General features: G+C 44.7%; 1 protein-coding gene and 1 pseudogene across 3 annotated transcripts; both read right to left on the reverse strand.

Annotated features, from left to right (window-relative positions):
- Window positions 1-4,124: 4,124 nt before the first annotated feature.
- LOC128104569 (acylcarnitine hydrolase-like) lies at window positions 4,125-19,449 on the reverse strand (annotated as a pseudogene).
- Window positions 19,450-20,234: 785 nt separating this feature from the next.
- On the reverse strand, window positions 20,235-27,717 carry LOC128103463 (pyrethroid hydrolase Ces2e-like). 3 transcript variants are annotated; one of them, XM_052727879.1, is made up of 12 exons: window positions 27,642-27,717; window positions 26,827-27,031; window positions 25,372-25,510; window positions 24,587-24,720; window positions 24,252-24,510; window positions 23,456-23,554; window positions 23,027-23,167; window positions 22,826-22,906; window positions 22,398-22,542; window positions 21,304-21,441; window positions 20,851-20,923; window positions 20,235-20,421 (listed from the first exon to the last, which is right to left on the reverse strand). In XM_052727879.1, the coding sequence occupies exons 1-12, from the start codon at window positions 27,715-27,717 to the stop codon at window positions 20,235-20,237; spliced, it is 1,677 nt and encodes a 558-aa protein (XP_052583839.1). The 3 variants fall into 3 exon arrangements, with proteins under 3 accessions (XP_052583839.1, XP_052583840.1, XP_052583841.1); XM_052727880.1 differs by lacking the exon at window positions 23,456-23,554; XM_052727881.1 differs by lacking the exons at window positions 24,252-24,510; window positions 24,587-24,720.
- Window positions 27,718-27,989: the final 272 nt, after the last annotated feature.

Consider the following 27,989-nt stretch of genomic DNA (forward strand, 5'->3'; position numbering starts at 1 on the left):
GGATTTTGATGGGCATTGCATTGAATCTGTAGATTGCTTTTGGTAAGATTGCCATGTTTACTATGTTGGTTCTACCTATCCAAGAGCATGGGAGATCTTTCCATTTTCTGATATCTTCTTCAATTTCTTTCTTCAAAGACTTAGAGTTCTTGTCATACAGGTCTTTCACTTGCTTGGTTAGAGTTACTCCAAGATATTTTATGTTGTTTGTGGCTATTGCAAAGGGTGACGTTTCTCTGATTTCTTTCTCAGCCCATTTATCATTTGTTTATAGGAGAGCTACTGATTTTTTTTTAGTTAATCTTGTATCCTGCCACATTACTGAAGGTATTTATCAGCTGTAGGAGTTCCTTGGTAGAATTTTTGTTGTCACTTATGTATACTATCATATCATCTGCAAATAGTAAACGTTTGACTTCTTCCTTTCCAATTTCTAACCCCTTGACCTCCTTTTGTTGTTTTATTGCTCTAGCTAGAACTTCAAGTACTATATTGAATAGATATGGGGAGAGTGGACAGCCTTGTCTTATTCCTGATTTTAGTGGAATTGGTTTGAATTTCTCTCCATTTAGTTTGGTGTTGGCTGTTGGCTTGCTGTATATTGCTTTTATTATGTTTAGGTATGTTTTTTGTATCTCTGATCTCTCTAAGACCCTTATAACAAACGAGTGTTGGATTTTGTTGAAGGCTTTTTCAACATCTAATGAACTGATCATGTTTTTTTTCTCTCTGAATTTCCTCAGTGTCTGTTGTTATGTCCCCTTTTTCATTTCTGATTTTGTTAATTTGCATATTCTCTCTCTGCTTTTGGTTAGTTTGGACAAGGGTTTGTCATCTATCTTGTTGATTTTCTTGAAAAACCAACTCTTCGTTTCATTGATTCTTTGTATTGCATTCTTTGTTTCTATTTTATTGATTTCAGCCCTCAATTTGATTATTTCCTGTCATCTATTCCTCCTGAGTGAGTTTGCTTTTTTTGTTCTAGAGCTTTCAAATGTACTGTTAAGTTGGCTAGTGTGAGATCTCTCCACATTCTTTATGTAGGCACTTAGTGCTATGAACTTTACTCTTAGCACTGCTTTCATAGTGTCCCATAAGTTTGGATATGTTGTGCATTAATTTTCATTGTATTATAGGAAATCTTTAATTCCTTTCTTTATTTCTTTTTTGAACCTGTGGTCATTCAGTTGAACATTGTTCAATTCCCATGAGTTTGTAGGCTTTCTGTCATTAGTGTTGTTGTTGAATTCTAACTTTAAGCCACGATGATCTGACCAGATACAGGGGGTTATTCCAGTTTTTTTTGTATCTGTTCCTGTTTTCTTTGTTAACGAGTATGTAGTCAATTTTAGAAAAGATTCCATGAGGTGCTGAGAAGAAGGTATATTCTTTTGTGTTTGGGTTAAATGTTCTTTAGATGTCTGTTAAGTCCATTTGAGTCATAAAATTTGTTAGTTCCTTTATTTTTCTGTTAAATTTCTGTCTGGCAGACCTATCCAGTGGTGAGAGTGGGCTGTTGAAGTCTCCCACTATTAGTGTGTAGGGTTTGATGTGTGATTTAAGCTTTAGTAATGTTTCTTTTACAAATGTGAGTGCAATTGTATTTGGGGCATAGATGCCCAGATTTGAGACTTCATTGTGATGGGTTTTTCCTGTGATGAATATAAAATGTCCTTCTCCATCTCTTTTGATTGATTTTAATTTGAAGTATATTTTGTTACATATTAGGATAGCTACACCATCTTGTTTCTTAGGACCATTTGATTGGAATGTTTTCCCAACATTTTACTCTGAGGTGATGTCTCTCTTTGATGTTGAGGTGTGTGTTTCTTGTATGCAGCAGCAGGATGGGTCCTGTTTTTGTCCCCATTCTGTTAGCCTGCGTCCTTTATATAGGTGAATTGAATACATTGATATATGAATATATTAATGACCAGTGATTGTGAATTCCTGTTATTTTTGGTTTTGTTGATGTTGTTGGTAGGGTTTGTGTGTTTCCCTTCTTTGGGGTTTGTTGGTGTGAAGTTATCTATTGCCTGTGTTTTCATGGGGTGCAGCTAACTTTCTTGGAAGTTTTCCTTCTATTACTTTCTGTAGGGCTGAATTTGTGGATAAGCATTGTTTAAATCTAGTTTTGTCATGGAATATCTTGTTTTCTCTGTCTATGATTATTGAAAGCTTTTCTGGATATAGGTGCCTGGGCTGGCATCCATAGTCTCTTACTGTCTTCAGAATGTCTGTCCAGGTCATTCTGGCTTTCAGAGTCTTTGTTGAAAAGTCAGGTATAATTCTGATAGTTCTGCCTTTATATGCTACTTGGCCTTTTTCCTTTGCAGTTTTTAATATTCTTTCTTTATTCTGTATGTTTAGTGTTCTTTATACGGCAAGAGGACTTTTTTTTTTTTGGGTCCAATCTATTTGGTGTTGTGTAAGCTTCTTGTACTTTCATAGACATGTCCTTCTTTAGATTGGGAAAGTTTTCTTCTATGATTTTGTTGTATATATTTTCTGTGCCTTTGAGCTGGAATTCTTTTCTTTCTTCTATCGCTAATATTCTTAGGTTTGGTCTTTTCATAGTATCCCAGATTTCCTGGATGTTTTGTATTAAGAATTTGTTGGATTTAACATTTTCTTTGACCAATGAATCTATTTCCTCTATCATATCTTAAATGTCTGAGATTCTTTCTTCCATGTAACGGAAAATTTTCCTGTGTCCCACCCAGCCCTGAGGCCCTGCAGCTGCTTATAACATAATCACTTAGAGGCTTATATTAATTATCAATTGTATGGACTATGGCAGACTTCTTGCTAGCTATCTTATAATTTAACCCACTTCTATTATTCTTATTCTATAAGTTGCCATGTGGCTGTGGCATTACCAGTCTGCTGGCATCTTGCTGCTCCTTTGGCAGTGGCTCGAGTCTCTTTGTCCTTCTTCTCTCTGCCCCTCCACTTAGATTTCCCATCTGGCTGTAAGCTTTCTTGCCATAGGCCAAAACAACTTTATTTACTATCCAATGGGAACAGCATATATTCACAGCATATAGAAAAACATCCCACAGCACTTCCATCTCTTGTATTCTGTTGGTTATGCTTTTGTCTATAGTTCCTGATCATTTACCCAGATTTTACATTTCCAGAATTCCCTCAGTTTGTGTTTTCTTTATCACATCTATTTCAATTTTCAAGTCTTGAAGGTGTTTCCTTCACCTCTTTGATTATTTTTTCTTGACCTTCTTGGCTTTCTTTAAGGGATTTATTGATCCCTCACCCCAATTTTTTGTTTGCTTTTTCCTCTACTTTAAGGGAATTTTTCATTTCCTCTTTAAGGGCCTCTATCATATTCATAAAGTTGTTTTTAAGGTCATTTTCTTCTGCTTCTTCTACATTGGGTTGTTCAGGTCTTGCTGTTATAGAACCACTGGTTTATGGTGGTGCCATATTGCTCTTTATGTTGTTGAATGTATTCTTACACTGCAGTCTACTCATCTCTTCCTCCAATTGGTGCAGGTGGGGCCTGTGCCTTAGGGGGTCCTTCTTCCTTCAGGTGCAGGTGGGGTCTGTGGCTCTGGTGACTCCTGATGCTGCAGGGGATGGTTGGGGATGTTGGAAGGCTTCTGTCAGGTCTCTGGGGCTTTGATTTGTGGGGATGAGACACAAGATGTGCCCCTGGAGGCTAGGGCCTAGAGAGCAGGGCTGTCTAGCCGGGAGCCCAGACACTGAAGTCCTCTTCCAGGTGCATGTAGTTCCTGTGATAGCTCCTCTTCCATGTGTAGGTGGGGCCCCGGTGGTTGCTGATGCAGTGTGGGGATGATTGGCAGTGGGGGGAGGCTGGTGTCAGGTCACTGGGGCTTTGGTGAGTGGAGGAGAAGCATGGAATGTGCCCCTGGGGGCTAGGGCCTAGTTAGCAGAGCTATTTACCTGGGAGCCCAGACACTCACCTCCTCCTGCAGGTATTTTGGTTTTTCTTTTTTCTTTTTTTTTTTAAGCTCAGAAATAGTGAACACCTGATCCTGTTCTCTCCCAGAGCCTCAGCCATCTTAACTGGACTGAGAGCTCTGCAGTCACACAGGAACTCATCTGGAGCTACATTCAGTTCAAGGAAAACAGGGAAGGCTCACCTTTCATGCCTCAAAGGTGGGAGCCAAAGACAAGGGAAGGTGATCATCATGGTCAGCCCTCACATGGGCCTGAGCCTGACATGCTTGATGAAGCTTTAGTGGTGCTGGAACTCACAGAAGTAGACAGGAGCATAGGAGTCTGGGAGTGAGGACACATGTTGACATGATGATTTCTCACATGGAGCATTTCCACATACTCTTTGGTGACAAGAAACCTTGCTCTAAAGTTATCTAGAATCACAGTTGAGTGGTGAGCTCCAGGTTTGAGCATTGGCTCTGGGAAACCTTTTGTGAAATAGGAAACCTTTTGTGACCCTGGCATTCCCAGATGAGTAGTTTTGACAAGACACTGAGAGGAAATAACATATTTTCTCCTCTGGATCTGGATTAGACATCACTCTTTTATACTAGACATAAGGATTTACTGAAGACAGGTGCCTGGTATCAGAGACCTGGTGAAGAAATGGGTCAAGCCTGATCCTACAAAGCTCATCAGAGACCCACAGCCCTGAGCTCCCTCTGTCCTTAGTCTTATTAAAGATGTACTCATGCTGAAAAAGTACTACTTGGAGTGCAGGGATCACAAACATGAAGTGTTGCTAAAGTTTTCCTGCCTGGCCCACAGTCAGGATAAATCTCTCTCACCTGCCAGTCCCACAGCCACTCAGACCCAACCAAGTAAACACAGAGACTTATATTGGTTACAAAGTGTATGGCCGTGGCAGGCTTCTTGCTAACTGTTCTAACAGCTTAAATTAATCCATTTCTATTAATCTATACCTTGCCACGTGGCTTGTGGCTTACCGGTACTTTACATCTTCCTTGTCCTGATGGCGGCTGGCAGTGTCTCTCTGACTCAGCCTTCCACTTCCCAGCTTTATTCTCCTCCTTGTCCCGCCTACACTTCCTGCCTAGCCAATGGCCAATCAGTATTTTATTTATTGACTAATCAGCAACACATTTGCCATAGAGAACATCCCACAGCACTTCCCCCATTTTTTTTCAAAAAGGAAGGTTTTAACCTTAACAAAGTAAAATTACATGTAATTTGGGAATTTGGGCGTAGCTTCTCTTACTACTTCCTGCTGGAGGGGGGGCGCTGTATCTTATGGGGACATAAAGAAAATTTTAGGATTATGGAATAGTCCATGAGGGTGTATCGTCTGAGCCAGTTGCCTTGAAACTATTCCGGATGTTGGGTCATCTGGGCCATGGTGTCATCGGAGACCTTTCAGGGGGTCTTGGCTGGTCAAACCTGATGTATCTTAATGTGGAACAAATCCATAGCCTCTGGCTTTCTGTGGGAACAAAAGCAGAGACTCTTTTCCAAAGCAACATATCCTTATATCCAAATTTTGAAGTCAAGGTACCTTTAAAATATACATTTCGGCATAACTCAACAGCTTTTACAATCAAATGTTTTTCTGCAGTTAAAAATCCCAAAGACAACACAATCCAGATTCTCTGTGTAATATTCATCTTTACGTGGCTTATTTTCTATATTAATTTTACTGTCTCTTTAAAGACTTTATTTTTTTAAAACTATGTATTTGTTTCTATAACTCTATATATCACCTTTTTTGTCTCTTTCAAGCCTATGTATCTTTTACACACATTGTAAACTATTACATCTGAATCTGTCTTATTGTGAATCGATTGCCTTAAACTGCAGCAGCTGTGGCTGCTGGCTCCGCCCACCTCAGCTTCCCAACATGGCGGTGGTTTACCACCAGCTCTGGGAGCTATCGTGGGTCTATGCTTTTAGCCAAGCAGCGTGTAGCCCAGAAACCTCTTTTTTTGTTTTGTACTAGCAAAGTCTAAATCCACCATGCAGCTTAATGTGCCACTTGCAGAGGTCTTATTCCCGCCATACTGCAGGTTGAGCGCACACTCCAGGAACCCACCAGTAGCTCAAACTGGCAGCTGCCGCTCATTTGAGAGAGACAATTAGGAAGCTGTGTTTAGCTCCATTTTAGAATCTTTTCTCAGGTTTTAGGTGGAAACTCTTGCCACCACATTGGACGCCAAATGTAGATGTATCCAACCTTCTTATTAAATAAGAAACACAGAACCAATGCAAAGAAGAAAGCCAAGAGGTCAGAGCTAAGAGCTAAAACCTTACCCTTCCTCCTGCGGTGGTCCTACCTCTCCGAACCAGAGCTACCCCTGTGTTAAAGTCTTTATATAGAGTTCCTGTCCTGCCTTCTCATTGGTTGTAAACCCAACCACATGACCGCCTCCTCACAGCCTGTCTGTATAGGCCTCCAGGTTTTCCATGATTGGTATTAAGATTAAAAGCATGTGTATCCAGTAATGGCTGTATCCCTGAACACACAGAGACTTACCCAGCTCTGCCTACCAAGTGCTGGAATTACAAGCGTACACTACCACTGCCCTGGTTTCCTATGGCTTGCTAATAGCTCTGACCCCCGGGCAACTTTATTTATTAACATACAAATAACATTTTAATACAAATAAAATATCACCATATTGAAGTCCTCCATCATCTCTCTGAACTGTGCTTGGAGGGTCTGGGGGTCCTCAATGTCCCCTATGTACTCTTCCATTAGCACATCACTACATTCAGGAGGCAGCATCTACACCAGGAGGAATCAGGAAGAGTGATGTTAGGCAGGCTCTTGGATAGGTAGGCAGCAGCCTCCTAGTAAGGAATGTGGCCTGGGTATAGGTGAAAGGGTACAAACTTTTGGTGAGCCTGCACAGAAACATGCATATACACTAGCCTTTATTTCCATACATGGTATCTGAGAATATATGGGAACCCTCTCTGTCAGGACGGGAGTCAAGGTCTCTCATCATCTGTGTTGCAGTACTCTTCAGAACATCTGGCAGGGTATCTCTGGTTATGTTCTTTATGGCATGATCAAACCCGTGAACTGAAAGGTAGAGGAGAGTCTTAAGTATAGGATGGACTGGACCTAGATCCAAGTATCTCTGAGTTTCCACTACTCAAACTTTGAGCTTAAGTTTCCAGGGGCTCAGAACTTGGTCTCACCATGGGGACTCCCCAGCCAAACTCATCACTGTCCATACCATTGATGCTGGGGACATGGTAAAAATGAACAGAGACCAACAGTTCCTGAGGGTGTCTAGGTAGGAACTTTCTATCCATCACATCAGGAATCATCTTGAAGACGTATGGAAAAGTGCTGAAGATCAATCACATAAATATTCTGATGCCCACTGAATATTCACACTATTTCCCCATTTCCTATCTCATCTCAGGATGCGATGCTCACTCCAGAAGAAACTGGACATTAAAATTAGCCTATTTTCATTCAGGCAGTGGGACCAGGTCCTGTGCTCATTGCATGAGTTGGCTGTTTGAAACCTGGGGCCTATGCAGGGTCGCTTGGCTCGGCCTGGGAGGAGGGGACTGGACCTACCTGGACTGAGTCTACCAGGTTGATCTCAGTCCACGGGGGAGGCTTTGCCCTGGAGGAGGTGGGAATGGGGGGTGGGCTGGGGAGAAGATGAGGGGGGCCGGAGTGGGGAGAACAAGGGAATCCGTGGCTGATATGTAGAACTGAATTGTATTGCAAAATAAAAATTAAAAATTAAAAAAAATTAGCCTATTTTGTTCTTTTTTTTCACATAATACTAAAAGGGGCACCAAACTATGGAGATCAGTTAATTGGTTAAAGAAGTAAGTACTGGTAATCCCACATCCTGGTGACCAGGTCCTCCAAGCCACACAATTCTCTCAATCTGGTTGATAGCCAGAACTTCTACTTCACCCTTATCTGGTAGGCAGTGTACCAGAGCCTCTGAGTTCTTGGGCTCACATCCAGATATGTTGGCTACAGTCTGTAAATTGAACAGGCAATGGTTGGGTCATCTGTTCCATCAGGGAGCAGATTTTCCTTGATTCCAGATAGATGTCATTGCCCCTAAATACCACACATTGTTGTGTGTGAAAGACTTAAGTGGAATTGTTCACATTTTCTGTTTCTCAGAGGTGACAGCTTGGAAAGGGACTGTTATGCCTACATATTTGTTTTGTTTTTGTGTGTGGTGTTCATGTGTGACAATGGGTATGATGTGTCATATTTTGCCTGTGAAGGTCACAGAACACCCTCAGGTTGTCACCTTAACCCTTGTTTTCATTTGTTTACACTGACTTAGCTGGACTACGAGCTTCCAGGGATTCTACTGTCTCTACTTCCCATCTGTCCATAGGAGCACCGGGTTTACTGACACATATTACCATTTCTAGCCTTTTGTGGCCTCTGGGGGTTTGAACTTGGGACCTCAACTTGGACAGCAAGTACTTTTACCAGCTGGGCCCCTTTCCTCAATCTATGTGTCCTGCTTAGATTTTTTTTTTGTCAAATTGACATAAGCCTGGGTCATCTGGAAAAAAGAACTTCAACTGAGAAAAAGCCTCTATCAGATTTGTCCATATGTGAGCCTAGGCATTTTCCTGATAAATGACTGATGCAGGATGGCCCATCCTACTGTGAGCAGTGCTACCCATGGGCAGGTGTTCTGGGATGTATAAGATAGCAAACTGAGGAAGCCATAGGTAAGTGTTGCTCCCTGGCCACTGCTTCAGTTCTGGCTTCCAGGTACCTGTCTGAGTGTTTACTTTGATTTTCCAACTCAACAGCTTGAGCAGCGTTGGTGGCATCTATACAGTCAAGTGAACAGACACCTCTGCAGCTAGTCTGAGGGCCACCAGAAGAGGGAGGGGCTGGGGGAGCCTTGGCAGCTGGAGGGGGAGGCGGGAGGGGCCTGGCCTGAATGGTGATGGTGGCAGCAGTAGCAGAAATAGTCAAGTGACCAGATATTTCTGTGACTAGTCTGCCACCTCTCTTGCTCAGGAGCCAGTGGGGTGGGGCTCAGGAACAGGGTTATGTAGTGGAGTGAAAAGATTTAAGAGATAGAATTACAGACAAGGATAGGAATTAGGAACAAGGGGTGTAATGCTGCTTGACGGAACCAGGTGACAGGTGATGATGTAATTGCTTAGCAGAGGCTGGAGGAGCATTGGGGGATAGTGACGAGGAAGGAGCTGGAAGAGGGTAGCACATTTTTTCACAATGAGGTATAACCAAAGGACCATCATCACAGAGGCTATGGGCCATGGAATTCAGGGTACAGGCTGCTTCCATATGCTGTCACATAAGGGTGGGTGCTGAGGGCTATGAGTCTGACAGATAGTAAGTGAAAGGAGACTGACCTCCAGAATCTCAGAGAGTCAGCAAGAATAAACTGCTCAAGAAAACCAAAGGACTGTCATCACAATAGCTATGGACCATGGAGGACATAGGCCTGAGGGGCTTAGAGTCTGAAAGAGAAGTGGTACCAGCACCATGATCAAATCCTCAGTTATGGGAAAATGACCAAAAGGGAAGGGAAGAATCTCACTGATCTGATGGGGTGAAGAGTTTCCCACAGTCCTCTGGCTGGAAAAATGGTGGGTGGTGCAGGTTCCCAAAGCTCCTCAGAGTGCTGTAGGCAGGAGAAAGCAGTGGGATTGCCTGGCAATGCTGGGCGTCAATGCTATGATATTGTATGCAGGAGGTCCTGGCGGGTAGAGCCAAGGTGATCTACGGTAGGTGAGAAACAGAGATGCCATGTAGATAGCGCTCAGTAAAGAGCTTTATTTGGTGGGGGGAAAGAAAGAGGGGAGTGAAATAGAGAGAGAGAAGGACAAGGGGTGCACACCTCATGGGAGGAAAGCAGAAGAGGAGAGAGAGAGAGAGAGAGAGAGAGAGAGAGAGAGAGAGAGAGAGAAATGGGCAGAGTTTTTCCTTAAAAAGAGACTTTTACTTCAGGATACAGAGAGGCTCCAAAGGGCAGGATCAGAATATAAACATTTTTTCTCTTTTATTTTTATTTATTTTTCTTTTTAAATTTATTTTATAATTTAATTTAAATTATAAATTAATTTAATTAAAAGGATTCCTCATTTCCTCCCTTCTCCAGCCCCCTACCCACCCCCCATTCCCATCTCCTCCAGGGCAAAGACTCCCATCCCTAATCACCAGGGAAATGCAAATCAAAACGACTCTGAGATACCACCTTACACCTGTCAGAATGTCTAAGATCAAAAACACTGAAGACAGCTTATGCTGGAGAGGATGTGGAGCAAGGAGATCTCTTCTCCACTGTTGGTGGGAATGCAAGCTTATACAGCCACTTTGGAAATCAATATGGCGCTTTCTTAGAAAATTGGAAATCAATCTCCCCCAAGACTCAGCTATACCACTCTTGGGCATATTCCCAAGGAATGCTCAATCATACCACAAGGACACATGCTCAGCTATGTTCATAGCAGCATTATTTGTAATAGCCAGAACCTGGAAACAACCTAGATGCCCTTCAACTGAAGAATGGATAAATAAAATGTGGTAATATACACAATGGAGTACTACTCAGCAGAGAAAAACAATGACATCATGAGGTTTGCAGGCAAATGGATGGATCTAGAAAAAAAATCATCCTGAGTGAGGTAACCCAGAGTCAGAAAGACAAACATGGTATGTACTCACTCATAGGTGGATACTAGATGTAAAACAAAGGATGATTAGACTGCTACTCACAACTCCACAGAGGCTACCTAGTAAAGAGGACCCTAAGAAAGATACAGTGATCACCCAACAACAGAGAAATGGATGAGATCTACATGAGCAAACTGAACATGAGGGGGGTTTAATGAAGGGCAAGGGTCTGGGGAAAGAGAGCTTAGAGGAGCGGGAGATCCCAGCTGGATCAAGAACAGAGAGGGAGAACAAGGAAAGAGAGACCATGATAAATGACCCCATGGGAATAGGAAGAAGCAAAGTGCTAGAGAGGTCCCCAGAAATCCACAAAGATACCTCCATAATAGACTACTGGAATGGTCAAGAGAAAGCCCAAACTGACCTACCCTGGTGATTGGATGGCCTAACACCCTAACTGTCCTGGTAGAACTCTCATCCAGTGACTGATGGAAGCAGATGCAGAGATCCACGGCCAGGCCCCAGGTGGAGCTCCAGGAGTCCAATCGACGAGAAAGAGGAGGGATTGTATGAGTGAGAATTGTTGAGACCATGATTGGAAAAAGCAGAGGGACAAATAGCCAAACTAGTGGAAACACATGAACTATGAACCAATAGCTGAGGATCCCCCAACTGGATCAGGCCCTCTGGATAAGTGAGACAGTTGATTAGCTTGAACTGTTTGGGAGGCCTCCAGGCAGTGGGACTGGGACCTCTCCTCAGTGCATGAGCTGACTTTTTGGAGCCTGGGGCCTATGCAGGGACACTTTGCTCAGCCTAGGTGAAGGGAGGAGGGGACTGGACCTGCCTCAACTGAATCTACCAGGCTGAGCTGAATCCCCAGGGGAGTCCTTGCCCTGGAGGACATTTTTTTCTCTTTTAAACCTGATCAATCTCATGTAGTCCAGGGTGGCTTTGAACTCCTGATCTTCCTGCTTCCTCCTCCCAAGTGCTGGGTTTAAAGGTGTGTGCCACCACTGCCTGGCCTCTGTATCTATCTAGTGGCTAGCTCCACACTCTGATCTCCAAGCAAACATTTTTGTTAGAGTACAAACAAAAAATATTACCACATACAACAGTTGAGTGTGGAGCTCCAGCATGGAGCATTGGCTGTAGGATATCCCCTCTTAAACAACTCTGCCCACCGGGGATGTAGTTTGTGCAAGTCACAGAATATCACTTAGCTGTTTCCTTACCTGTACTCAGATAAGACACCACTCTCCTACACTCAATATAAGTATTTCCTAGATAAAGACCCTCAATTGTCTGGAACCAGAGACCTGATCCAGATATGGGTCAGGCCTGGACACTACAGGACTCACCTAGGTCCGACAGCTCTGAGCTTCCCTTCTTGGCCCCATTCCAGGTATACTCATGCTGAAAATGTGCTACTTGGAGTGCAGGGGTCATGAACATGAAGTCCCCCATCACCCCCATGAACTGTATTTGGAGGGTATGTGGGTCCCCGGAGTCCCTCATGTACTCTTCCATTAATAGGTTACGATACTCAGGAGGCAGCATCTACACCAAGGGGTTGGGAAGAATGAGGTTAGGCAGGCACTAGGATAGGTAGGCAACAGCCCCAGGATAAGGGAAAATGCAGATGAATTAGGATATGGAGGAAAGTTCTGGGCAACCCAAACCAAAAATACACACAACCCCCCCCCTTTTTTTAAGGAATGCTGTCTAAACAAGATAAATGTCAGTCTTCTTTATCTGTGAAGGATACCATCTGTTCTGCTGTGCTTTTAAGAATTGCTGTCAGGGTCTCTCTGCTTATCCCCTTTATTGTCTGAGAAGGGCCAGAGATCTGGGGTGGGGAGAAGAGTTTTAAGTGTGGCATGGAGTGGATATGGATCAACTGGTCTCTGAAGTTGCAACTGTCCACTATGAGTCCCCAGGCACAAAGGAGATTAGAACTGAGCCTACCATAGGGAGAATTCAGTCATTCATCTTTATTGATACCAAGGATGCTGGGGACAGGGTGAAAATTAGCAGAGGCCAACAGCTCCTGAAGATGCTTGGGTAAGAACTCTCTATTCACAGCAGTGAAGACCTGCGGGGCATTCAAAGACAGTTTTTAAGGTCAATAACCCAGTTACTCTGATAGTTGTTGAGTGTTCTCTATCATTTCTCCATTTCATAATTTGTATCAGGATGGTCAGCCCCACCAGACCTCCCCTACCTTCCCCCTGAAGAGACCCTACACTTAGATTAGCTTATGTATATGTTCATTTTGAGCCAAGGGCTAAAAGGATGACAAGCCACGAAGAAAGGGTAATTTGTCCAGAGTAGCGAGGCTTTCCTGCCACACACCCTGTTGTCTCCCATCTTCCTAGTCACACAATTCCACCAACCTTAGTGATAGCCTGAATCTCTGCTTTCACTCTTACCTCCTAAGCAATGCACCAGGATCTCTGAGTCCACAGTCTCACAACCAGATAGATTTACCACTGTCTGCAAAGAGATAAGGTAGGGTCTACCTGATTATTCCAGACAGAGAGAAGTTATCGAGACCCAACTAGATACCTTACTCTTTAATAACCACAGCATAGTTTGTGATATGTATGGACTGAAGTAAGTATGAAACTTTTCCCATTTTCCTGAAGCTCAGAGGTAACTTTACGCATACTTCATTTTTCATCCTCTTCTATGTGTGTGTTCATGTGCACATGACTGTGTGCCTCTGTGATTCTCTGTGTGTTCCTAACTGAGTGCAGGTTTACCCACAATAAAGTTTATGCGTGATGGTCAGAGGACCACCTTACATGTTGGGCCTCACCTTCTATCACTTGGTTTGAGAAATGTTCCTTAATCCACTGTTGCACACACAAGCCTAGCTGGTGTGTGTCCTTGCAGGGATTCCCCTGTTACTCCCTTCCATCTCACCAAAGGGACACTCAGATTACAGACAAGCACTACCACATCCAGGCTCATGTGGGTTCTGGGATTGGAACTCTGATCCTCACACAGGCACAGCAAGCTCTTTTACCTATTGAACTGTCTCCCGAATCCACACATACTTGTTTTTGCCAGTGATTGAAGCTTCTAAGGACAGCTTTGCTGTCCACATAACACACTCAGCCTGTAGAAAGCAGAGGTGTGGATTCTAACCCTTGAGCCTTTCATAAATAAAAGAAGAAAAGTCCTTTTCCTAGATCCTTATATTCCCCATAGTGCCAGAGGATAGTGCCATGGCAGTAGATACAGGGCTGAAGTAGTTGGGGGCACTCACTTGATAAACCACCTCAGAGGAGCTGGAGATGAGATCAGGCAACACGGCTACTCCACTCTCCATGATGGCTCTGTGGAAGAGTCCTTTGGACATGGGGGACACAACATGTGAAGACACACTTGCACCACCTGCTGACTCGCCAAAGATGGTGACCTGGTCAGGGTTGCCTCCAAAGTGGGCGATGTTCTGCTGGACCCAGCGCAGGGCAGCCACTTGGTCCAGGTAGCCCCAGTTGCCCCTGGCATGGTGGTTTCCAGTGCTGAGACGTAGAAGGGATGTGGATCAAAGGACTGTCTAGGTTCTTCTCAGATGCTACTGCCTAGCCCTTGTCTCACCTGAAGAAGCCCAGGACACCCAGATGGTACTGGATAGTGACCACCAACACATCCTCAGTGGCTGACAGCATGGATCCACCATAAAATGGAAGCTGTGCCTACTACCAGAGCACCACCATGGATCCACACCATCACCTGGAGAAGTCAAGAGAGATGCCAGGAGGCTTCTATTGGGTACAAGCTCAGGTGGGACTGCCTCCCAGATTATGGACTGTTTCCTATCTCTGCAGTTAAACACACCAGGACTCCTCAGCCTCTTAGACCCAGGCCACAGGTGAGGAACGCAGTCTCATCATCATATTTCCAGGTCCCACTGTCACACCAGAAGTCTCAGCTTGGATTAATGAATTCAAGTCCAGAGTAATGTCACTATCACTCCCAGACTCCTCAAAAGTGGAAAAGGTGTCTCCATAAGTTTTCCTGATTATGAATCCAAAGGGTCAGCAAATATCAGTGGCACAACCAATATCCCCAAGCTAGTAATTTGGCTTTTCTCAATATTCATTCCTCAGACACCTGACTGGGTCTCTGGGGATCAAGTTTGTTGAGAGTCCAGAGTTAATGCCTGGGCTACTATCTCTGACTCCTCAGAGCTCCATTCCTCAGTGTCTTATACCCAGGGTTTAGCTGCCTGGTGAGACAGTACCATGGCTGAGAAGGCCCTCTTGGACATACTCAAAAATGCTAACTTGCTCACTACACTGCAGTAGAGTGTAGGTAGAGTTTTCCTGCCTGGCCCACAGTCAGGACAAATCTCTCTCACCTGCCAGTCCCACAGCCTTTCAAACCCAACCAAGTAAACACAGAGGCTTATTTTGCTTACAAACTGTATGGCCGTGGCAGGCTTCTTACTAACTGTTCTTACAGCTTAAATTAACCCATTTCTATTAATCTATACCTTGCCACGTGACTCGTGGCTTACCGGTATCTTCACATGCTGTTTCTCATCGTGGCAGCTGGCAGTGTCTCTCTGACTCAGCCTTCCACTTCCCAGCTTTATTCTCCTCCTTGCCCCGCCTACACTTCCTGCCTAGCCAACGGCCAATCAGTGTTTTATTTATTGACTAATTAGCAACATATTTGCCATACAGAACATCCCACAGCACTTCCCCTTTTTTTTTTCAAAAAGGAAGGTTTTAACCTTAACAAAGTAAAATTACATATAATTTGGGAATTTGGGCGTAGCTTCTCTTACTACTTCCTGCTGGAGGGGGGCGCTGTATCTTATGGGGAAACAAAGAAAATTTTAGGATTATGGAATAGTCCATGAGGCTGTATCGTCTGAGCCAGATGCCTTCAAACCATTCTGGATGTTGGATCATCTGGGCCATGGTGTCATCGGAGACCTTTCAGGGGGTCTTGGCTGGTCAAACCTGATGTGTCTTAATCTGGAACAAATCCATAGCCTCTGGCTTTCTGTGGAAACAAAAGCAGAGTCTCCTTTCCAAAGTAACATATCCTTATATCCAAATTTTGAAGTCAAGGTACCTTTAAAATATACATATTGTCATAACTCAACAGCTTTTACAATCAAATGTTTTTCTGCAGTTAAAAGTCCCAAAGACAACACAATGCAGATTCTCTGTGTAATATCAATTTTTACGTGGCTTATTTTTTATACTACCTTTACTGTCTCTTTAAAGACTTTATTTTTTAAAACTATGTTTCTATAACTCTATATATCATCTTTTTTGTCTCTTTCAAGCCTACATATCTTTTACACACATTGTAAACTATTACATCTGAATCTGTCTTATTGTGAATCTATTGCCTTAAACTGCAGCAGCTGTGGCTGCTGGCTCCGCCCACCTCAGCTTCCCAACATGGCAGTGGTTTACCGCCAGCTCTGGGAGCTATTGTGGGTCTATGCTTTTATCCAAGCAGCGTATAGCCCAGAAACCTCTTTGTTTTGTACCTGCAAAGGCTAAATCCACCATGCAGCTTAATGTGCCACTTGCAGAGGACTCATTCCCGCCATACTGCAGGTCGAGCGCACATGCTAGGAACCCACCAGTAGCTCAAACTGGCAGCTGCCGCTCATTTGAGAGAGACGATTAGGAAGCTGTTTTTAGCTCCGTTTTAGAATCTTTTCTCAGGTTTTAGGTGGAAACTCTTGCCGCCACGTTGGGCGCCATTTGTAGGTAGAGTTTTCCTGCCTGGCCCACAGTCAGGACAAATCTCTCTCACCTGCCAGTCCCACAGCCTTTCAAACCCAACCAAGTAAACACAGAGGCTTATTTTGCTTACAAACTGTATGGCCGTGGCAGGCTTCTTACTAACTGTTCTTACAGCTTAAATTAACCCATTTCTATTAATCTATACCTTGCCACGTGACTCGTGGCTTACCGGTATCTTCACATGCTGTTTCTCATCGTGGCAGCTGGCAGTGTCTCTCTGACTCAGCCTTCCACTTCCCAGCTTTATTCTCCTCCTTGCCCCGCCTACACTTCCTGCCTAGCCAACGGCCAATCAGTGTTTTATTTATTGACTAATTAGCAACATATTTGCCATACAGAACATCCCACAGCAGTAGAGCTCAGGTTGACTTTGTGCTTTCTAATCCTCCTGAGAAAGAAATCCTCTCCTGATCCAGGACTGACCATTACCTGATATTCACAGGCAGGTTAGAGTTCTCATGGGCATGAGCTGGTGTGTAGACACTGAGATGCAGGTGGTCTGCAGACATAGAGATGGAAGTTGTGATTAACTTCATCTTTTTCAGACCCTCTGTATTCATCCTATCATCATTTTGCAGACACCTGATGACAATGGCAGATGGTGATCCAAAAAGATGTTCAGTGATCAAAACCAGACCCTTAGTCTGGATTTCCTTCCCGTCACCCTTAAGGCCTGCTCCTCATGATGTTCTCTACTACATGATCCCTGTCTGAAATCAGTTCCTCCCAAGGTAAAGGCCACAGGCTCTGTGGAAGCTGTGAAGGACACATACTTCCAGTGAGGCCTCCAGTTGTGTGGGGTTTGGATGGAACACTTCATGAAGTTGGGATTTCTTAGGTTGTCTATGAATGTGATGGGCTGCATGTAGTGACGTATCCACTTCTCCCTGTAGTACTTAATGCTAATTTGATTGTTGACTTGACATAACATTGAATCACTTGAGAAGAGAGTCTCAGTGAGGAGTTGTCTAGAGTACATAGGTCTGAGGAGAGTATCTTGATAACATTGAGGAGGGAAGATTTTCCCATGATTGGTGACACCATTCCCTAGGAAGGGGCTTCTGCACTGTGTGAGTAGAGAAAGTGAGCTGAGCATCAGCAGGCAGCCAAGCAGTTTTTACTCTAAATTATAGATATGATGTTACCAAATTCCTTAAGCTCTGCCACTGTGAGTTGCTTCCTATGAAGGAATGTTCTGAAACTGACATGTAATAAACCATTTCTGCAAGAAGTTTCTTCACAGCTGAAACATTAAAAACTGAAATCTGTGGGATGGTCTGTATGTTGCTCTGATTAGTCAATAAATAAAACACTGATTGGCCAGTGGCCAGGCAGGAAGTATGGGCGGGACTAACAGAGAGGAGAATTGAGAGAATTCTGGGAAGTGGAAGGCTGAGGAGGGAGACACTGCCAGCTTCTGCCGTGACAAGCAGCATGTGAAGATGCCGGTAAGCTACGAGCTACGTGGCAAGGTATAGATTTATAGAAATGGATTAATTTAAGATGTAAGAACTAGATAGCTAGAAGCCTGAGCCATTAGGCCAAACAGTTTAAATAATATAAGAGTCTGTGTGTTTATTTTATAAGTGGACTGTCGGACTGCTGGGATTTGGTGGGACACGGAGAGAAAACTTTCCAGCTACAACTGAATAACACCAAATATTTCTTTTTTTTTTTTGGTTTGCTTTTTTGAGACAGGGTTTCTCTGTGTAGCTTTGTGCTTTTCCTGGAGCTCACTCTGTAGACCATGCTGGCCTCGAACTCACAGAGATCCGCCTGGGTTTGCCTCCCGAGTGCTGGGATTATAGGCTTGCGCCACCACTACCCGGCTTAAATATTTCTTGATAAATGGCTTCCTCTAGAAAAATGCCTTGAAATTTCTAGGTATAGCTTTAATATATAGCTGAATCTCTACAATATATTCTTGCAGCTGGAAGAATGGCACTTGGCTTTATTGTCTCAGTGACTGTAGCGGATGGAGATGCCAAGGACACATCACTGTGGCCCTCTTGGGAGACTTTCAGTATATGACACTTGAGTCTGGGTTCTTCCTTGCTCTATGTCTACACTAATCCTTGTCCATAGACCTCTCTCATGCTGGTAAAGATCACTTGGCACAGTCCAAGTCTTGGAGTGGCGTATATCTTCTCACTATAAAACCAAGAGATAACTCATATAGGAATTGACCTCTGACCCAGGAGACTAGCAAAGTTGTTCTACTAGAAGCCTTAGTCATGTATCTGAAAATGCATGGCAGAGTACACATCACAGACAGAAAACTTCTATGGGGTTGGGGTGGAGGAAGCACCTCATTCTGGCCCAGAGCTCAGAGCACATTCTCACCTCAAGACCTGTAAGTCCTTTGAGCCCCAGAACTTACATGGCTGGGTAGGAGGTCCCATCTCTCACACCAATGCATGATTCAGGGGCCTCAGAGGGTGCAAAGTGCAGAGGTCCTACAGGTGGCTTGGCAAAGGGAATTCCCAGGAATGTGTGGACACCAGCTGTGGTGCCCTTCACATGGATGAGGTTTCCTCTAACCTGCCTTGTGTATGTTCCTAATGGGACTGGCTGAGTCCTGGCCTATGAGTGGAGAGATGCCATCAGGGTTAGTTCTGTCCAGGCAGCTGCCACCACACTGTTGTTTTCCACCTCATTTTTACTAGGGTACTTGAGGAAAGGAATCCAGGGTGTCTGAGTTCAAGTGTGAGATGTGGGGGTAGGAGTTTCTTTATCCCCATCATGGCTAGGAACATTGCTCATGTTCCTTTTGAGTGGTGGCTGTACATGTCTTTGGCAAATAAGGAGATTGCTCAGAGATACTTGGAAGAAGGAATGCATTATTTTCATTGTTATCCAGAGTTCTGTAGCAACTACAGTCACACACAGAGGAAGAAAATGTTCCCTTTGCTCTCTTTCCCCTAATCTGCAGGTCCAGTTCTGCTCAGACCTCCTTACACTAGAGTGACTTTTTTGGTACGGACATTTCTAGTTCTCTGTGTGCTGCAGAGGTCACTGTGTGGGCTTTGGTGGGAGCACTGGGAGACACACAATTCCCTCCTTCTTATCTAGCATCTTTACGAACTCCTCCCTCCCTGGTGCCTTCCCTCCCACAAGGTCAGCCTCTATTCTGCAAAACTGGGTCCATCTGAGCCTGTGAGTCAACTACCTTTCTCCTGGACCAGCATTAAATGTCTACAAACATACCAAGGCCAGCTTCTCACACAAGTGGACAATTGCAATTTGGGCAGGAAATAGATTAGATTTCGTCTATAGGGATAATCTGTGTACAGTGTTTGGTGTGCTCAGTAGCTGATGTCAGAGGGGTCTAGGAGCTGAGCTCTGACAGCCTGTGTGGCTCAAATTCATTTGTTGGTCCTTTATTTCTTGGCCCACAAAAATTTTCATACATTTCTGCTATTTACAAATTACCCAGCTGTTGTTCCTGTTTTTGAGATATGGATTTTGCTATGTTGTCCAAGGCAGTATGGAACTCCTAGGTTCCTGCACTATTTCTGTCTCAGTTTCTGAGTAGCTGGGGCCACAGATATGTATCATAAGTGTAGGGCAGCCAGTAACCTATTTGGAACAGCAACCTGAACTTGTGAAGACTATGGGACTTTGGGACTCACACATCCATATTCTACATAGTCCTAAGAACTTTTATTGAGTGGATCTAACAGAAGATTGGTAGTATTTTGTGAAGGAGTAACATGTAGAGAGAGGGCTTATCATACAAATTGGTAAAATGGGTAACTGCATATGTTAGGAATGGTTATGTGAATGTTAGGACCAAAGGATTTACAAACCTCAGACAGAACCCACCCTCCATGAAGCACACATGCCTCTTCACACGGGCACTAGAGCTCTTTGTGCGTGTTCTGAGATTGATTTAGCTCCTGGATCTTCTGGGGCAGAGTCTTGGTCCAGAACTGCAGTCTTCTGGCCTTCAGGGCTCGGCCCACAGCAGGCTTGATGTCCAGCTGCAGGTACTGCTCATCATGGTCCAACATGGGCCAGTAGGGTAGACCCTCACTGTTGGGGTTCCTGTGGATATGCCAGCCAGTGGGGAAGGGTGAGGTCACTCTGATCCAAAGTCTGACCCCCTGATTTGGGTCAGGGAAGTGGAAAGATTAGACTGGTGGTTAAGGGGGCTGATGGGATGAGTGTCCTGATATAGGGATGCAAGTGTCACCCACTAGTTTCTGCTCCATGTGGGGGAAGGGAACCTGACCTGTTTTGTGTTTCCCTCTGAGAGGCAAGATCTAAAGAACAGTACCATAGCACTTAGGAGCCAGGTCACTGTGAGGTGACCAGTAACTGATAACTACAAAGTATCTGTATAAATGTGTTATGGGGTAGAGAAGACTTTATCATGTGATGAAATGTCCATGCATGATAAGAAGGCCACCATCCAAAAGGGAGTCTTAGATAGGAACCCAAACCTGGAAGGTTGAAAGAGAGTTGTGTTCTCACCCATGTCTTGCAAAGTTGGCCCAGTACTTCATCATCCTCCTGTTCAGTAGCTCCTCCTCCTCAGTGAGGTCAACTGGAGTCAGTAGAAAGACAAATGCCACATCATGCATCTGCCAACTCATGCTTCAGACTCACAATCCCAGCTGTTGTCTGATCCCAAACTATTGACTTTGCTACCTCCCTTCTTCACCATATACAGTGTCCCAGATCCATGCAAGCCTCTAATTGAATTCTTGCCCCAATGTACTGCCATATCCTCCATTACAGGCTAGACTGTGAAGGGTCCAGATTCTACACCACACACACACACACACACACACACACACACACACACACACACACACACACACATGTGTACACATACAGGTGTCTTCAAATGGACTGAGAGCTCAGGAGTCCCTCTGCGAGCCATCTGGGACCTTATTCAGCTCAAGGAAAATAAGGAAGACTCACATTTCACTCCCCAGAAGAAGGACCCAAGGACAAAGAGAATCTCATCACCATGGTCAGCCTTCACATATGGTGGCCTGATATCCTTGAAGAAGCTGGGTGGATGTTGGAACTCATAGAAGTAGACAGGAGCATGGGAACCTGGATGTAAGGACATGTGGTGACATGCCAGCACTTTGCCTAGAACTGTTTTGACACACATTTGGTGACAACAGAACTTGGTCTCAAGTTATCTGGAATCATAACAGTTGAGTGTGGAGCTCCAGCATGGAACATCAGCTGTGGGAAAGCCCCCTGTTAAATAATGACTCTGCCCTCCACAGGTGAGTAGTTTGGTCAAGACACAGAGTATCACTTAGCTATTTTCTCATCTGTACCTGGATAAGATGAAACTCTCTCACACTCAGCATAAGGATTTTCTAGAAACAAGACTCTAAATTGTGAACCAATATTCAGTGAGCCTGAATGGGTCTAACCTAGGTCCTTTTTTTTTTTTTTTTTTTGGTTTTTCGAGACAGGGTTTCTCTTGTGTAGCTTTGCGCCTTTTCCTGGAACTCACTTGGTAGCCCAGGCTGGCCTCGAACTCACAGAGATCCGCCTGGCTCTGCCTCCCGAGTGCTGGGATTAAAGGCGTGCGCCACCACCGCCCGGCTAGGTCCTTTTTTATATGTGTAGCTTTGTGTTTTTGTAAAACTCCTAACAGAGGCAGTGGGGACTGTCTCTGACTTTGTTGCCTGATTTTGGGACCCTCTTCCTCCTACTGATTTGCTTCATTCACCCTTGATGTGTGTGTGTGGGTGCCTAATCTTACTGCAATTTGTATGCTATATTTGGTTGACATCTCTGAGAGGCCTGCCCTTTTCTGAAGAGAAACAGAGAAGGAATGGATGGGGAAGGGAGAGGAGCAGAAGGAGGAGAGAAAGAAGGGGAAACTGCGGTTCAGATATAATATATGAGAGAATTAATTAATTAAAAAGACTCAGTTGTCTGGAACCAGAGATCTGATTCAGATCCAGGTCAAGCCTGGACACTACAGAGCTCACCTGGAACCCACAGCTCTGAGCTTCATCCCTCGACCTTGTCATAGATGTACTCACGCTGAAAATGTGCTACTTGGAGTGCAGGGATCACGAACGTGAAGTCCCCCATCATCTCTGTGAACTGTATTTGGAGGGTCTGGGCATCTTCAGTGTCCCCCATGTACTCTTTCATTATCAGGTCACCACATTCAGGAGGCAGCTTCTACACCAAGGGGATCAAGAAGAATGGGGTGACATAGGCACTAGGATGTGTAGGCAATAGCCTCAGGGTGGGGAAAGCTTGGAGTGACCAAAAATGGACAGCTCCACACACACACACACACACGCACATGCACATGCACATGCACACGCACACGCACACACGCACACACACACACACACACACACACACACACACACACACACACACACACATTCCTGGGGATGCTCCTTGTGAAGGGTAGACAGGGGTCCTTGGAGTTGTGGTAGTGTCTCATGATTCTCACCATCTGTGCTGCTGTGCTCTTCAGAACAGCAGGCAGGGTCTTTCTGGTTATTTCCTTCATTTTCTGAGCAGAGCCCATGATCTAGGGTATGGAGAATGGTTGTAAGTGTGCCATGACAAGGATATGGATCAAGGAATCTCTGAGTTCCCATTGCCTACCAATGAGTCCCCAGGCTCCCAGAAGGTTACAACTGAGTCTCACCATAGGGAGAAGCCAGCCATATTCATTATTGTTGACACCAATGATGCTGGGGACAGGGTGAAAATCAGCAGAGGCCAACAGCTCCTCAGGGTGCCTGGGAAAGAACTCCCCATCTACCACAGCAGGGATGACCTTGAAGACCTGAGAGGCATTAAAATTCAATGCTGAAGATAAATGAAATACATATGCTGATGTCCACCCCTTCTCTACTTCCTAATTCATCTCAGCATGGTTATTCTTCACCATACCTCTCATACCTCACCCCTGTAGAGAGCTTACACTTAGAATAGCCTATGTTGGTATTGATTTTGCCCCCAGGACTAAAAGGATACTAAACCATGGAGATTAGGCAATTTGTTCATAGGAATGGGGACTACCTGTAACACACCTTGCTATCTGCCATCTTCCCAGCAAAACAATTCTTCAAACCTTGTTAATAGCCAGAATCTCCGCTTCATCTTTGCCTCGTAGACAGCGTACTAGAGTTTCTGTGTTCACAGCTGCACAATCAGATAGATGGACCACCATCTGTAAAGGGAAGAGCATGAGGGTGCCTGGATGCCTTGTTGTCCAGGCAGACAAGTTTTTCTAGTTCCAGGAGGGTACCATTGGCTCTAAATTTTCTACCATGCTGTGTAATGTATGTGGACTGGAGTAAGAACAAAATTGTTTCCATTTACCTGTTGCTCAGCGGTGACAGCTCTCTCTTCCCTCTCCTTCCTTCTCCCCCTCCCACTTTCCACCCAATTTGAAAAATACTCTCTTGTTCAGCTGCAGCCTATACCAGTCTAGCTGATCTGTATCCTTCTAGGGATTATTTTGTCCATGCCTCCAATCTCACCATAGGAAAACCTGGATTAAAGACAAGAAAAATGACACCTGGACAAATATGTGTTCTGGGGAATTGAACTCAGATACTCACTCTCACACAGCAAGCTCTCTTGTCTCTTGTACCATCTCCCAAACCCATAATACTTGATTTACCAATGATGGAAGCTGCTAGGTACAGCTTTGCTGAACATAAAACATATGCACCTTGTATAAAGCACTGTGGGCTGGGGTGGGATGGGGTGGGGTGAGGGTTCTAAACCTTGAGTCTTTAAGAAAGTGTTGAAGAAAAGTTAGTTCCCGTGGTCCTCATTTTCTCTACTGTACACAGTAGCAGATTACTAGAGAGTGAGTGTTAAGACAGTAGGTCAGAGCTGGAGGGTTAGAGTGCACTCACTGTGTAAACCTCCTCAGAGGAGCTAGAGATGAGACCAGGCAACACGGCTACTCCACTTTCCATGATGGCACGATGGAAGAGTCCTTGGGACATGGGGGACACAACATGTGAAGACACACTTGTTCCACCTGCAGACTCGCCAAAAATGGTGACTTGGCCAGGGTTGCCTCCAAAGTGGGCGATATTCTGCTGGACCCATCGTAAGGCAGCCACTTGGTCCAAGTAGCCCCAGTTGCCTCTAGCATGCTGGTCTCCAGTGCTGAGAAGTGGAAGGGACATGGATCAAAGGGCTGTCTAGGTTCTTCTTGGCTGCTACTGTCTAGCCCTCGTCTCACCTGAAGAAGCCCAAGACACCCAGACGGTACTGGATAGTGACCACCACCACATCCTCAGTGGCTGCCAGAGTGGATCCATCATACATGGAAGCCATGCCTACTACCAGAGCACCACCATGGATCCACACCATCACCTGGAAAAGACAAGAGAGATGTCAGGAGGCTTCTTTCGGGTACAAGCTCAGGTGGGACTGCCTCCCAGATTATGGACTGCTTCCTATCTGTGCAGCTAAACACACCAGGACTCCTCAGCATCTTAGACCCAGGCCACAGATGATGAACACAGTCTCATCAGCATATTTCCAAGTCCCATTGTTTTTTTATCAAAAATCTCAGCTTGGATTAATGGATTTAAGTCCAGCGTAATGTCGCTATCACTCTCAAACTCCTCAAAAGTGTGGAAAAGTTGTCTCCATAAGAGTTTTCCTGATTATGAATCCAAAGAGTCAGCAAATATCATTGGCACAACCAATATCCCAAAGCTGGAAATTTGAATTTTCTCAATGTTAATCCCTCAGACACCTGATTAGGTCTCTAGGGATCAAGTTTGTTGAGAAAGTCCTGTGTTAGTCTAGGAAACAGAACCCCTGACCTCTCAGACCTCCAGTGCTCAGTGTTCCATATCCAGGGTTTAACTGCCCACCCTGACTGAGAAGACTTTTGTGGACATGTTAGGAAAGGCTTCTCATTTGGGCCTATACTGCAGTGGAACTCAGTTAGCCTTATGCTTTATAATCTTCCTGAGAAAGAAATCTCCACCCACACCCAGTTGACCCAACTCTTACAGGCAGGTTAGAGCCTTCATGGGCATGGGTTGGTGTATAGATGTTGAGATACAAGCAGTCCTCAGACATAGAAATGGGAGGCATGATGAGTTTCAGCATCTTCAAACCCTCTGCATTCATCATATCATTTTGTAGACACCTGGTGACAATGGCAGACAGTTACTACAAGAGACTTTTGGTTGTCAAGACCGTGTTTTAGTACAGATTTTCTCTCATCCACTTTCAGCCACTTTTCTCCAGGATGTCCTGCTGAAGCATGATTCCTCTCTAAAGCCCTTTCCTACCAAGGTAAAGGCTGCAGGCTCAATGAAATCTGGGATGGAACCAAATTTCCAGAAAGGCCAGTACTTGGATGAGGGAATATATTTTGTTCTTTCTGATCTGGGATCTAGAGAAGTCTTGGGGGCTCAATGAGAATGACTTCCTGCATGCACTGACAATCACTTCTCTTTGTACTCTTTAATTCCTATTGAGATGGTTAGTTTTGATTTTCTTCTCGAAACAACATAGAATCACTCAGGGATATCGTCTCAATGAAGGATTGTCTAGATCAGCATAGCCTATGGGGATTTTCTTGATTCTGTTAATAGAGGTGGGAATATTTCCAACCATGAGTGGCACCATTCCCTAGAAGGGGCTTCTGAACTGTCTAAGCAGAGAAGGCCAACTGACCATTAGCAGGTATGCATGCATTCTTTGATCTCTGATCCCAGTTAAAGATGTGATGTGATGCAGTCCCTTATGTTTCCCCTCGTAATGGATAGTATTATGGAAGGAACTGTGACCCATAATAAACGGTTCCTGCCTTAAACTGAATTTACCACAGCAACAAGAAATGAAGATACCTGGATAATGTGGTGCTATGTCTACACAGGTATTAATGAAATCAGTGGACAACAATGTCCCAAAGTGTATCGGGATGGTCTTCATCCTATGTCCAGAAACTTAGGGTAGCTCAACTTCCCATGTAATATCCAAGAAGCTTTTACACATTTCTTTTAATCATGGCACTCGTCTCTGTGGATTGTCTCAGTGAGTGTAGAGGATGGAGTTGCCAAGGACACATCACTGATGTCCTGCTGAGTGACTTACAGAATGTCACTAGACCCTGGGCTTTTGCTGGTTAATGTGCTTATATTGACCCTTGTCCATAGATAGACTTCTTGCATGGTGGCAGAGATCACTTGGCACAATCTGAATCTGGGAACGGTTTTTATCTGTTTCTCACTGCCAAACTGAGAGCTAACTCCCTATAGGAACTGAACTCTGACCCAGGACACTGGCAAAGTTGATCTACTAGAAACCTTAGTCATGTATCTGAAAATACATGGCAGACTACACATCACAGACAGAGAACTTCTATGGGGTTGGGATGAAGGAAGCACCTCATTCTGGCCCAGAGCTCAGAGCACATTCTCACCTCAGGGCTGAAGTCCTCTGGGTCCCAGAACTTACATGGCTGGATAGGAGGTCCCATCTCTCACACCACTCCATGGCTCAGGGGCCTCAGGAGGTGCAAATCGCAGAGGTCCTACAGGTGGCTTGGCAAAGGGAATTCCCAGGAAAGTATGGATACCAGTTGTGGTGCCCTTCACATGGACCAGGCTTCCTCTAACCTGGCCTGTGTGTGTGTTCCTGATGGGGCTGGCTGAGTCCTGGCCTGTGAGTGGAGAGATGCCATCAGGGTTAGTTCTGTCCAGGCAGCTGCCACCACACTGTTGTTTTCCACCTCATTTTCACTAGGGTACTTCAGAAAGGGGACCCAGGATGTCTGGGTTCAAGTGTGAGATGTGGGGGGTAGGAGTTTCTTTATTCCCCTCATTTCCAGGAATATTGCTCATGTTTCTTTTGAGTGGTGGCTGTTCATATCGCTGACCAGCAAGGAGACTACTCAGAGCCACTGGTAGCAGGAATGCATTATTTTCATTATTATGCAGAGTTCTGTAGCAGCTGCAGTCTCACACAAATGTAGTAAGTGTCCTTTTTTACTTTATTTTCCTACTCTGCAAGTCCAGTGTTGCTCAGACTCCTTACACTGGAGTGACTTTGGGTATGGGGTCTTTAGGCAACTCTAGCTGTCTATGTGCTGCAGGGATCACTGTGTAGGCTTTGGTGGGGGCATTAGGAAGTCCACAATTCCCATTCTTTTATTTCCGGTCTTTACCAGCTCCTCCCTTGTTAGTTCCTTTCCTCCCGAAAGATAAGCTGCTGAATCTGCATAACTGGGCAGCTCTGACCCTGGTCCTCACTGGTAATTTAAGGAGTCTCACCTTGCACGGGTAGGAAGAGAAGCAGGAGCCCACAGGTCACAGCATTCAGCCAGCCAGGAAGTCTTTCCAGTGTCATGGTCGGCTCCTAGTCTGAGTCTGTGTGCCGAGTCTGTGTTGCTGCAGGATAGCTGTGTGTCCTGGACAGGAAAGAATAGATGTGGGACTTGTGTAAGCAGGAATTTGGACCTAAAATAAAGTAGGTGGAAACCCAGCAGGGTGGGGCAAAGTTCTTCTTGTCCAGGAGGTGCAGACTAGCCAGCAGCAAAGCAATCTTTGTTCCTGCTCTTTGGCCTCCTAGAAAGGGATATCATGGCATCTCAAGTCCTTCTGCACTACTAAGAATCCTGT

Source organism: Peromyscus californicus, unplaced genomic scaffold, assembly GCF_007827085.1.
Source record: "Peromyscus californicus insignis strain IS unplaced genomic scaffold, ASM782708v3 Scaffold_8__1_contigs__length_139910024, whole genome shotgun sequence".
Taxonomy (NCBI): Eukaryota; Metazoa; Chordata; class Mammalia; order Rodentia; family Cricetidae; genus Peromyscus; species Peromyscus californicus.

What these genes read in the sequence shown, in the direction of transcription:
- LOC128103463 (XM_052727879.1), bottom strand. Translation starts at nt 27,717, where the DNA reads ATGACACTGGAAAGACTTCCTGGCTGGCTGAATGCTGTGACCTGTGGG. An exon ending in TCTCTTCCTACCCGTGCAAG is followed by an intron (nt 27,032 to 27,641) that starts GTGAGACTCCTT and finishes CTCCACTCACAG; the next exon opens with GCCAGGACTCAGCCAGCCCC. An exon ending in GCCAACTTTGCAAGACATGG is followed by an intron (nt 20,422 to 20,850) that starts GTGAGAACACAA and finishes GCATATCCACAG; the next exon opens with GAACCCCAACAGTGAGGGTC.